Source organism: Schistocerca piceifrons, chromosome 2 (assembly GCF_021461385.2).
Source record: "Schistocerca piceifrons isolate TAMUIC-IGC-003096 chromosome 2, iqSchPice1.1, whole genome shotgun sequence".
In the NCBI taxonomy this organism is placed as follows: domain Eukaryota; kingdom Metazoa; phylum Arthropoda; class Insecta; order Orthoptera; family Acrididae; genus Schistocerca; species Schistocerca piceifrons.
The window spans coordinates 860,059,218-860,075,307 of NC_060139.1; the positions used below are offsets into that span (position 1 = coordinate 860,059,218).

General features: G+C 39.8%; 1 protein-coding gene across 1 annotated transcript in view; it reads right to left on the minus strand.

Annotated features, from left to right (window-relative positions):
• Positions 1-16,090, minus strand: part of LOC124775938 (NFX1-type zinc finger-containing protein 1-like) — a 346,822-nt gene that overhangs the window by 304,582 nt on the left and 26,150 nt on the right. Inside the window, exons 4-5 of the mRNA XM_047250783.1 lie at positions 4,283-4,366; positions 3,724-3,995 (exon numbers count right to left, since the gene is read on the minus strand). Coding sequence (XP_047106739.1) covers positions 3,724-3,995; positions 4,283-4,366 — 356 coding nt within the window. The remainder of the gene's footprint in view (positions 1-3,723; positions 3,996-4,282; positions 4,367-16,090) is intronic.

Consider the following 16,090-nt stretch of genomic DNA (forward strand, 5'->3'; position numbering starts at 1 on the left):
TTGCTCCCTGGTGGCAGAACACACGAGTTTATCACCTAAAGGAGCAAAGCAAAATGGCAGTCCTTGCAGAATGGAAGCGATAAATCTTTGCCAGTTTTGGGTAGCATTTTGTAACCCAATCCATTAACACTGTAAACCAGCTGATTGTTGGCTACATCTGCAAAGAGTTGCTAATGTGCCAAGAGGTCAGGTCCCGTAAGCAGCTCCATATAGTTGGAAATGGTGAAGTCCCAAGTGAATGGGTGGCGCAGTCCAAAAGTCAACTTGATCTGCTGCATTGCATACACTTAGGTTAGTGGGTTATTAGCTGCTGATAAATGGAATGCTATTGATGGTCTATAGCTGTGCACTGAAGTTCTCAGTAGTATGCTTAAATCTGAGACATTCTCTATAAAATTCTTCTGGCTGGACCTTCTATCATTAATGAACAGGTACCATGACTTTCAGGACATTCAGTTTTGCCCAATACTGAGTGCTGCTGGCATTTGAGTGTGAACATGGTGCAATACATTTTTGCGTTTGTTCACCGAACCTACGGTGGGACCAAGTACATGGGTTGTTCCGTGCTCAATGATGCAGCACTAGTCAACGATCAGCTTTGGGACCTCCGGATTAATTCTGGTTTTGACCTTTCATATGTATTCGCTTGAGGTTGTGCAGAAATCACATCTTGTACTTCTGTGGCATAGCAATGGTCAAGCTGACTCACGAAGAGGGCAAATTTTTTCGAGTCATAAGTCCAGCACAACTAAAACTGGTTTCTACTTGGGTGAACCAAAGGATTGAGTTGTTCAGCCAGAACGGATGCAAACAGTCTGCTAATCTACAAACTGTTGGCACACTGGTCATCTTGTGTAATAATTAAAGCCAATGGTGGTTGTTCAACTTTCTTCAGCTCAGATTACATTGGGGTCACAAACTATCAAGTAGATCTCAATTTAAGCTGTCCGACAGATGCAAAACATGAACACAATGAGACAGGAAGTTTACCGGAGCAACATCTTTACTGAGTAACTGGCCATGAGTTTTGATCAGAAAGTAAACTCTGAAGTAAATCATTCTTGAATGTATGAATACTCGAGAGAAGTCAGCAAGCAATTACTATTGTAACCCGAAGTGATAGAATCAAGAACTGAACATAAACCACAGAACACACAAAACATATAAAAATTTGCAGCAAGGGATAAACTATACACAGAGACATCAAAATTTATTAGAAAACCTACACCTCACGGCTGGCATGGAAGCTGCTTGACAGGTGCGATTCATCTGTTATCATGCACATGTGATACTACACCACTAAACACATGAGCACCACAGGTTGATGCAAACTTGACAGTTGACTGTGGCAGTGACACGCAACCAAGTAGCAGACACTAAAGAATGACATAGGTCAGAAATTAGTTGGTTTGCGTATCTTCAGTTTTGAAATGGTTGTTACTATAGCATATGTAAGTCTGGCAGGTAATATGCCCCAAGTCATTGGTTACAAAGATAGTTTCTTGGTAATCCTATGAAGTTGGCATAATATTTTAATACTCTTATAGAAAGACTATCATGGCCAACAGAATTACTGCTTTTAGTGACCTGATGAATGTTGTAATCTCTTTAGGGACTGTTGTGCAAAACTAATGTTTGTTGGTGGTGAACGCAGTGTCTACATAAGTAAAGTCTGCCGCAGCTATTTTCTGGGAACGCAGTTCCATTTCAGTGTCTAGGTTTGTTTGCTTCTTGTTACATATTGCAAATATCTTTTACTTTATTATTGGAGTGTTATATTTTTTTAACAAAGTATATGAGTTTTGTTTTTTTAATGACACATTGAATGATTTTACAACACCAGTGGTAGGGGAGTAGCAAATCTTGACTGCTGCTTACCCCTCTTCCTTCCCCTTCAACTCTTTTGCCATAAGGTGAAGGCATTGGCTCTGAAAGCTTGTAAAAGTTAAACCCTTTTGTGTGCTTGTTCCCCCGCCACTGCTTGGTGAGTAGATTTTTTTATCTATCCATTTACATTAATTAGTAAGTAAACTTTACTGTTAATATTTGACCATCATTGTCAGATAAGCCACTGAAAATTGGTTTTGTAGCTAAATCACTGCAGGCTGCTAGGTCTAAAAACAAACTATCAATGACTGTTGCACTATGTCCTTCAATACACTTAGGAGAATTTACTGTGGAAAATAATCCTAAGCTGGACGTAAACAACCTTAGGTGACCTCGGTTAGTATTACCTTAGAAAATCAACATTAAAATCTCCACAATGATTCACCAGTTACATCTGTGTAACTATCTGAGAGCTGATCATACATCCAGTAAAATCTTGATCTGATTTCAAAATCAAAGTTGACAACTTGCTGTAAATATTCAGAAAAGTGAAAATTGTGCATTTCAAAAAATGTGAAAAATTAATATCTTTTAACTAAAACATCAATGAATGACAACTGGAATCAGTCAACTCAAGCATATACCACGGTGTTAACATTGTGAGGATAAGAAATGGAATGTTTACAGTCTCAGTCATAGATAAAGCAGGCAAGATACCTCAGTTCATTGGTAAGATAATGGAAAAATTAAGTGAACCTACAGAAGTGATTGCTTAGAAAACACTAATGAAACCCATTCTAGAATATTGCTCAAGTGATTAGGATCCTTACCAAAGTGTACATACAGCAGATAATAAACATGTGCTGTACAAATGATACCAAGCGTTACTTGTTTTGTAAATAAAACCTCCTTTTCCTGCTGCCCCTTAATTTACTTATCCCAGATGCGTTTCGCATTTTTCTCATTCAGAGGCATCATCAGTGGGATGATTTGCTGATCTGCATTTCCTCTCATCTGGTCTGCGTTTCCTCTCATCTGGTCTGGAGGTCACACTACCACTTTATTACTGACTTATAAGCACAACTTTGTGTTCTGACCTTCTTCACATTGTCCACCATGTTGCTCCTTCTTTTTTGTGGTGTACTATTGTTCTTTTGCCACTCGATATAACTATTTCATCCGACACTGCTTTTAACAATGTCTATATTGCAACTCCATTGAAGCTGTAACATTGATGTTGTTTAATAGCACCCCACGAAAGTTACTTATGAAGTTTCCAGAACCAGTATTATCTGTAGAAACTAGGAATATACTACAGTCCCCTACACACTACTCCCACAGCCACTGTGAAGACATTAGATTAATTACAGCATTCAGTAATCCCACACCTTGTATTAAAATGTTATGAGAAAAAATCCTAATTTGTGGTACAATGGGAAATACTTTCTGCCATGCCCTCCCCTGTGGCTTGCTATAGATGTAGACACACATTTCATTGAAACAACACAGGAAAACTTCAGACTTCTTTCAAATAATATTTCATGTGCATGTTTTAGTTTCCATTTTCTAATTTAATCATGAAATGGAAATGAGGGTATGGCATAGTTGGCTGGGAGGCCCTTATTCGGGGAAGTTTGGTCGTCAAGTGCAAGTCTTATTTCATCTGATGCCACATTGTGCGACTTGCGCACCGGTGATGAGAATGAAATGATGATGAGTACAACACAACAGCCAGTCCCGGAGCGGAGAAAATCTCCAACCCAGCTGGGAATCGAACCCGGGCCTGCTTGCATGGGAGGTGAGCAAATTACCACCCAGCTAAGCAGGCGGACATTTAATCATGAGATTTTATGTCACAACAGAGTTTGTGTATTACATTGAAAGTTTATCACATACCTCTTCTTCATGAAATCTGTGGTTGATGAAAAACAGGTTTTTTGTGACCCCTTTCACCTTCTCATATTGGTAAACAGATGGTGCACTCTTTAATGTTGGATAAATCATTGGAGTGATAAGATTTGCTATTTCCGGCCTCATCCTGTGCTGAACTTCCAAACAGTCATATTGCATTCCATTCTGAAGCATCCGTTCAAACAACGAAATGTCAAAATTAAAATTTTTTGCTAACTCAAAGACTGCAGTTGAAGGTCGCAGCTGTTTGTGATCACCTGAAAATTAATAAGTTTTTTTATTGGCATCAAAATTTCCTAATATATGCAGGCAATTTTACACATCTGTAATTTTTCACAAGCTGTGCTTCAAATGCAAGGAATTCAGTAACAAAATAGACTACAAACTCTTGTTTGTGATACAATTCAATAAAATAAACACTGAATAATCATACACTATGTTACATAAAACAAAAAGACATTCTGTTAAAAAGTCATCTCTCTCTGAACCATTAGAAGTAGTTGTAATATTGAGCAGTTAGTTATCTTTTGTTTATCATACTTACCTATGAGAATGAGATGTTCACAGGCCTTTGTTAAAGAAATGACAACATGTGACTCTAGCACTTCTGCTGCTTCTTCAACTATTACTGAAAGGAAAAGAAAATTTCAATTACCAGTTTATTAAGTTACTCTTTATCAAAAATTTCTTAAAATATTATACCATGAGAAAATTATTTACATTACTATATTGTTTAACAACTACATTTACAGGCACTTAACTATGTACTGTATACTGCAATCAAGTCAAAAAATGGGAAACTAATTAGTGCAAAGCTGATGTCACACAGAAACAGGGCAAGTCGGACCATACATGGGGGGAGGGGGAGGGACCGGGGGGGGTGGGGCAAATTTGGAGGGCGCTCAATCTGGCTGGAAGTCCAGAGAATGCCAACAAACTGTATTATAAAATATAAATAAAAAACACAATGTAACCAGTCACAAAACTTTAAGTATTTATTTACAATGTGTTTAGGAGGCTTCATTCTATCGTCAGCTCCTGATGATGAATTCTGAGTTTTATTATGTAAAATAAACTGGATATTTATTTGGTCTGTTCAAAAAATTAATACCTGCTATTGTGTACAAGAAGAGGATCTATAATACTAAAATTAAATATAAGATGGTTTGAAGGAGCACAAAATTGATGCTGACCATGTGGACCATTAAACCCCTAACTAACCTGTTTCCACCAGTAACAATTCATTTCAGTTACTCTATACTAAGTCAAGTTTTAATGACTAACTTTATCTGATGCTGTTATTACATAATGTAATTTTCAAAGATTGGAGAATGCTCACATTCTGATGAGCAAAAACAGTTAATAAATCACACAATATGTGACCAGTGACAGTTTTATCTACACAGTGAGTGAGTTTCCAGATATAAATTCCCACATAATATAACAAACATATCAGTCAATGAAGTTTTGTAATTCAACTCTGTAATTTTGTTAGAATTTCTGGAGTAGTAGATCATGGTTGTTGCATAAAACTATTCATTAAAATTTTGTCCCGGTATGCGGGAGGTATCTTCAGATATAAAACACTGGCAATTGCATCAAAGCTGAAGGGCCCTCAAACTGCTTTTGATACAGTATATTATTTATTTCTAAAGGTGTTTCCCACAGACAAGGACAAAACACTAGTGAATAGATTTGTGCATCAAGCATAGCCACTCAGAGAGGGAGTTTTAACAGAAGTAAACTCTGTATGTGAGGAACCTTTGTTTTGTTATCAATACCGTAATATTTTCCAAGAGTTAAATAGTCCTTGAGCATCACTTCATGTCTGATGTTTCATAGGCTCTCAGATAGATGTTAACTCTCTCATTCCAAACACACTATCACTTCATAAATTTATTCACAGAGTAAAGTTTCCGAATAAACTAATGGTGACTTTAATTCTGGTGCTTCATTTTTCTAATGAAAATCTGATTTAGTATGCCTTTTTTGAAACTATGCCTTCTGATTTGTGCATCATGATTGGTTTACCTGGCACCTTTTAAAGCCATTTCCTATAGATAGAACAGTTTTTCTCTGTATTTAGTTACTAGCCTTGCAGTCCAGTTCTGTGGAAAAAAAGCTGGAAAGTTTTCCAAAGTTAGCATTTCTTCGCACTGTTTATAATATCACAAAACTGCTGCCTAATAACACATTTATCTATTCATACACAGACACAAGCAGACATTTCTCAAATGTCTGCTTGTGTCTGTGTATGTGCGGATGGATGTGTGTGTGTGTGTGTGTGTGTGTGTGTGTGTGTGTGTGTGTGTGTGTGTGTGTGTATACCTGTCCTTTTTTCCCCCTAAGGTAAGTCTTTCCACTCCCGGGATTGGAATGACTCCTTACCCTCTCCCTTAAAACCCACATCCTTTCGTCTTTCCCTCTCCTTCCCTCTTTCCTGATGAGGCAACCGTTTGTTGCGATAGCTTGAATTTTGTGTGTATGTTTGGTTTGTTCGTGTGTCTATCGACCTGCAAGTGCTTTTGTTTGGTAAGTCTCATCATCTTTGTTTATATATATAGACACACACACACACACACACAACAATGGTGCCCCTCCTGATCAGTAATACGGGATTCTTGATCTTTGTTACATCATCCTTTCTGGCCTTAGGTTACACCTTATTCTCTACACTGTCACACTGTTTTTTAGTGTGTTTGTCAGTCTTCATTATTTTGTTCACAGTCTCCACAGCATTGAAGCTATTTCAGATGGTTAAACTGATGTTATCAGACTTGAAACATCACTCACAGATTTGGAAGCCTTGTCTCCAATCTAGTTTTTGGATCTGGCCCTAACATTACTATTGCTGCCTTCAACTTACAATAGAGCTAACTCCTCTTGTATCACTACCCAATCAGCTTTAAGTTCTGGGATTCGCTGTGAGCCATATCCAATCAGCTATAAGTTTCAAGATTATCTCTGCTAGTATTAGTCCAGTAAAAAAAAGGTAGACTGAAGGAAAAAATTGTGCAGTAAAGGAGTTTTGTACAGTGGTAGGGGTGAGCGTCATGAAAAACATGCTAAAAATGCTGACTGGTGGGATGTGAGGATGGGGGTGGAGGGTAATGGGAAAAGGTCACTTTTTAAGTTTTTCTTGAATATCTCAAAAACTGCAGCATCTATCAAAATTGTTTCCCAGCACAAAATTAAAATAAATTAAATTTCCTACAATTTCTCTAGGACTGACAGTGCCCAAACAAAGGGGGTGGAAACATCACCGATTATTAAAAATAATGTTTCAACACTATAAAATTAATATATATAGTTAAATAACATGAGTTAAGAACAAATATTAAATGAATGTACCTCATGTCAGTGCAGTAGAATCGTATTCAGAGATAAATTGTGTCATGTGGGTGTAACAGTGTGTATAGACATGTGTGGAGTTCAGAAGTGTGAGGGAAGTTAGTTTGCTGGACTCTGGTCACGTACTTTCCTCCTTCAAAGTTCAGCAAAAAAACCGAGCGCGCAGGCACTTCCTCATCCTCTCTGCTGCACTATGCCACAAAAACCAGCTGCAAGGTGTTCACAAAGTTATAACGACCCTTCTACAGCTCACTGGTGACACTGTATGCGACATGCCTGGGAGTGTTTATTCCTCCCACTCCCATGCTCACACCACATCAGTCGGGATTTTTAATATGTTACTCATTACACTCCCCACCCCCTTCCACTGTGAAAACATTGTGACTACACAAATTTTTCCCTCTCATTTTCCTTCACTGACTAGAGTGTACTGTATGGAAATAGTGACAGTCACTGCCATCTCTAGAAATGACCAACATCATGCCTCACAAACATCAGTTCACAACATCCCGAATGAGAATAATGCTGACTTTCATTACACTTATTTCAATTGCTGACAATTTGGTGGCATTTTGCAGACTTGCACATTTTGACAGCAAAAATTTGCTATTGGGATCTGGTTCTACATCTATACACTGCAAACCACCTTCAGGTGCAATTGTGTACCTCAACAACTAGCTCCCAATATTTATTTATGTGAATGTTTTCTTTTCTTCATTAGTAATAAGAAATGTGCACATTGCCACAGATGACAGCAAAGATAGGCTTTTAAAACCATCTTTGTCACAAAAGAGCAATGTCAGAAGAATATTCAATTGTTTAACAACTTTTGTTTCAATCTCGCTTTAGAGGACTTATAATTTTAGATCTCACACAAAAAGGACATGTAATTTTTACTCGTGCATCAACAATGTGTGTAGTAAGTGCTATGTGTGATAAAAAAATGCAAGAAAATATATATATTAAGAGTTATCGTAGCCGCAAGAATGTTTTTATTTGTTACGTCAATATTTGTTTACAAGCACTACTTTTGCCTGCAATCATAAGAAGAGGGAGTAATTTTTTCCACTCTGCAAGACATCTAAAATATATATATGTGCTGATGATCAAGATTTAGTGGATGGACTGTATGATCAGCAACCACAGAAAATTAGAAATAAATTAATGATGTCAGCATAACTTAATAGAGACTTTTATTAAATATACACTATGATCAAAAGTAACTGGACACCCCCAAAAACACCGAGCGAGGTGGCGCAGTGGTAAGACATTGGACTCGCATTCGGGAGGACGACGGTTCAATCCCGCGTCCAGCCATCCTGATTTAGGTTTTCCGTGATTTCCCTAAATTGCTCCAGGCAAATGTCGGGATGGTTTCTTTCAAAGGGCACGGCCGACTTCCTTCCCCGTCCTTCCCTAATTCGAATAGACCGATGACCTCGCTGTCTGGCCTCCTTCCCCAACCAACCAACCAACCAACCAACACCCCCAAAAACATCTGTTTTTTATATTAGGTGCATTGTGCTGCCACCTACTGTCAGGTGCTCCATACCAGCAACCTCAGTAGTCATTAGACACCGTGAGAGAGCAGGATGGGGCACTCTGCAGAACTCATGGACTTCAAACATGGTCAGATGATGTCTGTATGCGAGATTTCCACACTCCTAAACATACCTAGGTCCACATTTCCAATCTGATAGTGAAATAGAAACATGAAGAGACACATACAGCACAAAAGCATACAGGCCGACCTCATCTGTTGACTGACAGAGACCGCTGACAATTGAAGTGGGTCATAATGTGTAATAGGCAGACAGCTAACCAGACCATCACACAGGAATTCCAAACTGCATCAGGTTCCAGTGCAAATTCTATGACAGTTAGGCTTGGTTTTCATGGTCGAGCAGTTGCTCATAAGCCACGCATCACAATGCCTCGCTTGGTGTAAGGAGCGTAAACACTGGACAATTGAACAGTCAAAAAACATTGTGTGGAGTGACGAATCACAGTACACAATGTGGGGATCCAATGGCAGGGTGTGGGTATGGCGAATGCCCGGTGAACGTCATCTGCCAGCGTGTGTAGTGCTAACAGTAAAATTCGAAGGTGGTGATGTTCTGACGTGGTCGTGTTTTTCATGGAGGAAGCTTGCTCCCCTTGAGGTTTTGCATGGTACTATCACAGCACAGGCTTACATTGATGTTTTAAGCACCTTCTTGCTTCCCACTGTTGAAGAGCAATTTGGGGATGGCGATTGAATCTTTCAACATGATCGAGCACCTGTTCAAAATGCATGGCCTGTGGCAGAGTGGTTACATGACAGTAACATCCCTGTAATAGTCTGGCCTGCACAGAGTCCTGACCTGAATCCTATAGAAAACTGCTGGGATGTTTTAGAATGCCGACTTCGTGCCAGGCCTCACCGACCGACGTGAATACCTCTCCTCAGTGCAGCACTCTGTGAAGAATGGACTGCCATTCCTCTAGAAACTTTCCTGCACATGACTGAAAGTATGCCTGTGAGAGTGGAAGCTGCCATCAAGGCTAACGGTGGTCCAAAACCATACTGAATTCTGGCATTACCGATGGAGGGCGCCACAAACTTATGTCATTATCTCTCATTGTGTAAATTTCATGCCAGTTCACACTCTTTTATGTTAGCTGTTGGGCTGTCTCCCTGTATGGTTATTACAAAATCAACCAACAGACCTAACATGGTTGGTGACTGATTTTCCAGCACAAAGTCATAGCTGAACATGAACAGACTTTTTCTAGTGTATGTTAAATGCACATACACAAAAATTTTGTCATTACTGTGTAAAAGAAAAACTAATTTTTGTCTATTTTCATATAGCATTAGTATGAGTGCATCAAAAGCTATTATTATATGAAAACGAGGAGCAGACAATTAAAAAGACCAATTTATCCACCAATGGGAGACGTAAGTGAGCTGGTTCACTATGCAGAGAAGCTACAAAATTTGTGCAATAGCTTACATGCTTACACTTAGTAGCGTCTCTCTTGTCATATTTAGCTTTCTTTCCTTTTCCCTTCGCCATTTCCCTAGTAGAAAACTTATTGATCAAAAGGATTCAAAAATCATACCAACGTTATGAAAATTCCAATCATTTGTGTTGTAATACTTTTCAACAAATTGACAGGAATTTATCGAAAAGCGATTTCACAGCAACTTGCAGGTTTCAAGAGCAAGATTTATTTGCATAAAAATTTTTCTGCTGATTTTTATTAATTTTTTTGGTAATCAAAATGGCTGACCAAAAATTACCCACTGTTGATTGTAATTCAGAATGTGCAATCGGCCAAAATGGCGGTGATTTGCAAGAAGCTGACATAAACCAGATATAGATATCACATACGTAACAAATGACACGACAGATACACGGACAAACTATGACAACACCATGATGATTGTGAACAAAACAGAGGAACTTCAAACAGCAATGTATTTTGACAACATAGGACGGACACCGATTATTGGTAATCCGAATATTACCATGCAAAGTACAGCAGACAGCAACGATAATAGTATCCCCGTTTGCTGTTACAGCAATTACTGACAACTATGATTACAAAATTCAATACAGTTACACAACAGCTTAGTAACTTGAACATAAAATGTTGCGAATTGTTACAAGGGTTTTCAGATTCCAAAACAGAACAAAAACAGGTGTTGGAAGATATCCAAAACCGTGTCACACAAAAACTCAATGATCTGACAGAAAGTCTACACACAGAGACATCTGAAAATTTAAAGGAAATGAAGAAACAATTAAAACAGGAGTTAATTTCTGATGTTAAGGAAAGTACTGAGATTTTGAACAAAAGGGTAAGTTCAATTAGTGACAAGCAAAACACACAGAAAGTGAATTAAAGAAAATAACGGACATAAATAATAGTATAAGAGCAAATCAAAACCAAATGTGTAATACTATAATGAAAGTGACCACTGTCAACAAGCTACACAAGGACTATGAAGGTTTACCACTGGCAGTAGAGGAGTTAACATTAAGAGCAGAAAGCTTGGAATTAGAGTCTGAATGTGCCAAAAGAAAAAGAACTCAGATAAGGAAAAATTTAGACAATATAACGAAAACAGCAGAAGCAGGTACCTTAGATCAAAGTAGTACATTAGCGCAGAAGGTAGTATCGGAATGCAAAGTATATAGACATGGTAGAAGAGTCCATGAAGAAAAGGGAAACCGAATCATCAAATGAAGTAGGTCAGGTTGCTAATATTCAACTACCTGTGCCAAAGATTGATGCATGTAATAGTTCTCCACATCTTGTCACAAGCCCAATAGCGAGCATAAGTAAAGACTGTAAAATTTTGTAATTTACCTGCAGCAGTCCCTGCAACATATGCACAATTGCTACACAGTGCTTTGCACACTTGTAACAACACACCGATGTCAGATAATGCTGCATGTTTAACATTTATCTTCGGTGGTGAAGGGTTGCTTAGACATAGGCAGGTTTCCATGTATTCGACAGATAGAAAGCGGATAAATCCAGTAGTTTTTATCAGTGCGTACCACAATGTATTTCTGTGTTAACTGGACAGAAGCTCAAAAAGATTTGTTGTTGGCAATAGCCAAGGTGACATTCTTTTGTGGGCCACTGAAATGGCAGAATGTTGTCACGGCTGAGAGCAATTTGAACATGCTTTCTTAGACAAGTACTGGTAGGAAGCAATTCAAGAAAGATTAAGATGTGAAGCCTTTAACCTGGCTCCATTTAACAGCAAGCATGGAAGCTTGTGGGGTTATTTGGAAAAGTATTTAAATAAGACCAGATATTGGACCAATCAGATATCACAGGTGGATGTATTAAAGAGCCGACTTCTGCTACACATAAGGGAAAAATTAGTAACCACAACTCCTAGTACTTTTTGTCAGTTTTGGATTCCACTAACCTGTTTTATGAAGAGGCACCATGGCAACACAAAGCAGCAGATAAACACCTCAACCTGTCTTTAGAAAGCAAACTGTAAATAATAATGTTACTACACAACAAGCATGGCAACCATATATGACGCAGTACGTACAAAAAGGTAATGGAAATGGGATAAACAAAAGATTTAAGCGAGGTTATCAGAACGACATGAACAATTACAACGGACAAGCAAACTACAGTCTGCCAACCTCAAGGCTAGCCGCCGCCTGTATGTGATACCAGCCAGCTTATGCAGTGGCAAGCGATCAGCAAAAATCAAATGCCATGTGGTGTGCCACAGCCAACCTTTGGACAACATAACAGAGCGAACTATAGTTTCACACGAAGGTGGGTCACGCGCAGCCAATGACACGAATTGGTGTAAAACAACACACACTCAACAGCTAGCTGAAGTTACTTCAGTCACCAAGGTCAATGCTCCTGCACCGGCAGAAAACTCCAACTGGTTGCAGTGAGACCCCACAGCCTGGTTGTAGTTTATGCAAAGGAAAATGGTAGCTTCTACAAATTCTCAAAAACACACATTTCATTGTGTTGATATACAATGAAATTCAGGGTGACATATTCTTTTGCGGAACCACAAACACTGATTTGCTATGAAATAAATTATGTATCCAAAACACTCCTACTGGTTTAACTTACAAAAAAAAAAAATTATAAGAAGCATCCAGAAATTCTCAAAAATAATCCATCTCTCACGTAACTGTACAACAAAATCAGAGAATGACTGTTTTGAACAAGGATAGGCTTACTGTTTTCAAAAAGTTTAAAAGAGTACAATTAAGTTTAAGCCTGTAATTAACAATAACAGTAAGAGTTTATCGCAGCAATCATAAATGTTCAAAATTTCACAACATATCACAATACAAATGGGTATTGATTCAATCAATGTATATAAATAAACGTGCATATTGCATGAATTTTTTGCTTAGCCGATTCTGTGCACACTTCTACACTAGTATCCCAAAGAAGAACACTGCAGCTTTAGTTTATCTCAGTTAAATTCACTAAAATGTGCAGTACATACAAAGCACGTCTTTCGCCTGTTGCCTATTGAAGTTATTTGTTGAATAAAATATAACAACAAAGGGTTTCTAAATTATAGCAATAACGGAACTTCCTGGATGCAACACTATGTAAAGTAAGTGACTGACGTGTGGGGCATAGAAACACATAAGAGGATATTATATTCACACTAGCTTTTCAGCTCTTGCTGTTTTTGCAGTAAAGTACATATGCCCACACACACAACCACACAGACACCCAAACACACACTCCCGTGCCTGCAGCCAAACTGATATTGTTTATCCTTAGGCCCATCCCAGAACCACTCCCTTGAATCTACCTCTCTCCACACCCTTACCTCTCCTTTCACTCTTACCTTGTACATGCTTCCTGAAGTCCATAAACTCAAACACTGTGGCCAGTTACTGTGGTCCTAATGACAGGATCTCAGTCCACTTTGAGCAACACCCACAACCTACCATCTTATATAAAAGAAACCACCATATCCTCCACTGACTTGGCACAGTTTCTGTTCCTTTATGACATGGCACACTGCTCGTCACTGTTGAAGCCACCTTTCTCTACACTAACATCCCTAATGCCCACGGCCTTGTCACTAAGGAACACTACCTTTACAAATGCCCAACACTCCAAACCTACAACCTTCTTCCTGGTCCTTATCCACAATTACTTCTCCTTTGAAGGCATCACCTATAAACAAATCCTTGGTACTGCAATAGGCACCCACTTGGCACCATGCTATGCCAACCTAATCATGGGCCATTTAAAGGAATCCTTCCTAACCACCTAGAATTCCAAACCCTTTAACTGGTTCAGGTTCACTAATAACATCTTCATGATGTGGACCGACAGTAAGGACACCCTATCCACATTCCTCCAGAACCTCACCACCTTATCCCCCATTCGCTTCACCAGATCCTCCTCAACCCAACAAGCCACCTTCCTCGATATTGACCTGCATCTCAAGGATCATTATATCAGTACCTCCATCTGTATCAAACCTCCCAACCACCAGCAATACTTCTGATTTGATAGCTGCTACCCCTTCTACACCAAGAAGTGATACACATACAGCCTAGCCACCATCCATGGCTGTAGCATTTGTAGTGACGAGCAGTCCCTCTCCTAACATACCAAGGTTCTCACTGAGGCCTTCACAGACTGCAGTTACCTTCCCAACCTTGTACAGCGATAGATCTCCCATGCCTTGTCCCTTCACCCTTCAATCACCTACCACCTGTCGCCATATCCACCGTCAAGCCAAGAAGGACCAAAGGACCACTTTCCTTCTGACTAAGTACCAGCCAGAACTGGAGGAGATGACACACTTTAAGCCAGGGTTTCAACTACTCTTGCTCTGCCCTGAAATGAGGAATATCTACCCACTATCCCCCACCATCACCACCAGCAGTATTCTGCCACCCATCGAACCTATGCAATATTTTTGTCCGCCCCTCCTTCCAACCCGATGCCTGATTACTCATGTCCCTGCAATAGATCTAAGTGAAATACCTGTCCCATACATCCTCCCACCACCACCTACTCCACTCTGGTCACAGACAACACCTATCCCATCAAAAGCAGGGCTACCTGTGAAAGCAGTCATGTGATGTACCTGCTAAGCTGCAACCACTGTGCTGTTCTCTATATGGACATAAAAATCAACAAGCACGAATGGCCACTGACAACTGGACCACCCAATTGCTGAACATGTTGCCCAACACAATGTATGTCACTTAAATGACTGTTTCACAGTCTACACCATCTGGAACCTTCCTACTAACAACAGCTTTACTGTATTACACAGGTGGGAAATCTCCCTGCAATATATTATACATTCCCGTAACCTCCTGGCCTCAACCTTCACTAGCCCCTGACCTTCACCTCACTAGTCCCTTCTCTCCTCCCACTCCAGCACTAAACAGCCTTCTATTTGATCAATGTACATACTTGTCTTCCCTCCTCTACTTCTGTCCTTTTCCGATCTGTCCCTACCCACTTCCGCTCACTGACAAACCTCCCTACTGCACTACTGCAACTAACAACCCTATCCTGTACTCACCACATCCCTGGACAATCCCACAAGCATCATTACACCTTCCCCAACTCTATCCTGCTATCCCTCCCCTTCCCTGCCCCAGTCTCCTCCTTACCCCCACCACCCACATATAGCTTCTCCCATCAGGTTTGTTTGCTGTATGCAGTCCAGCCTAGAAAATGTAAGGTGATGCAGTAGGAAACAGATTAGCAGAGGTTTAGGCCAGGGGGATTGAGAAGGTGCAGGATATACTACAGAGACGATTTCCACTGTATGGTTCAGAGAAACTAGTGCTGAATGGGAGTAACCAAATGGCTCATTCTGTGAAACAGCTGCTGAAGTCATTTGTGTTGTGATATACAACATGTTCAGCAAATGGATGATCAAGTTTGCAGTTGGCCACAGTTTGGTTGGTTGGTTGGTTTAAAGGTGGGAGAAGGGACCAAACTACGAGGTCATTGGTCCCTTGTTCCTAATAAAACAATGCCACAAGTGTGAGAATAAAATGGACAAAACAAATAACACAAAATACAAAGAGTCTAAAAGCACTAGGGTGGAGGACACAGAGGGACAAAGGACATGCACTAAAAACTACATACATGGATAAAACATAAAACTAAAGCTGCTGTGGAGGCATTGTCGCCCAACACCAAAGGCAGGATGCTGGGAAAGTTAAAAGTCTGCCACAGAGCGGCTAAAAGTGGGCAGTCCAGCAAGAGGTGGATGACAGTCATTTGGGAGCCACGACACTGAGGTGAGTCCGAGTAGGTAACCCTGCATTAGCAACGTTTGGCCAATACGGAGCCAGCAGAGGACAACTGATTCCCAGTGAGAGGCCTGCATGGAAGACTTCCAGACATTCATAGTCTCCTTAATGACACACAGTTTGTTGTGCGTGCTGTTATGCCATTCCATCTCCCAAAGCCGGCAAACCCTGCGGTGTAAGACAGAATGCAAGTCAGC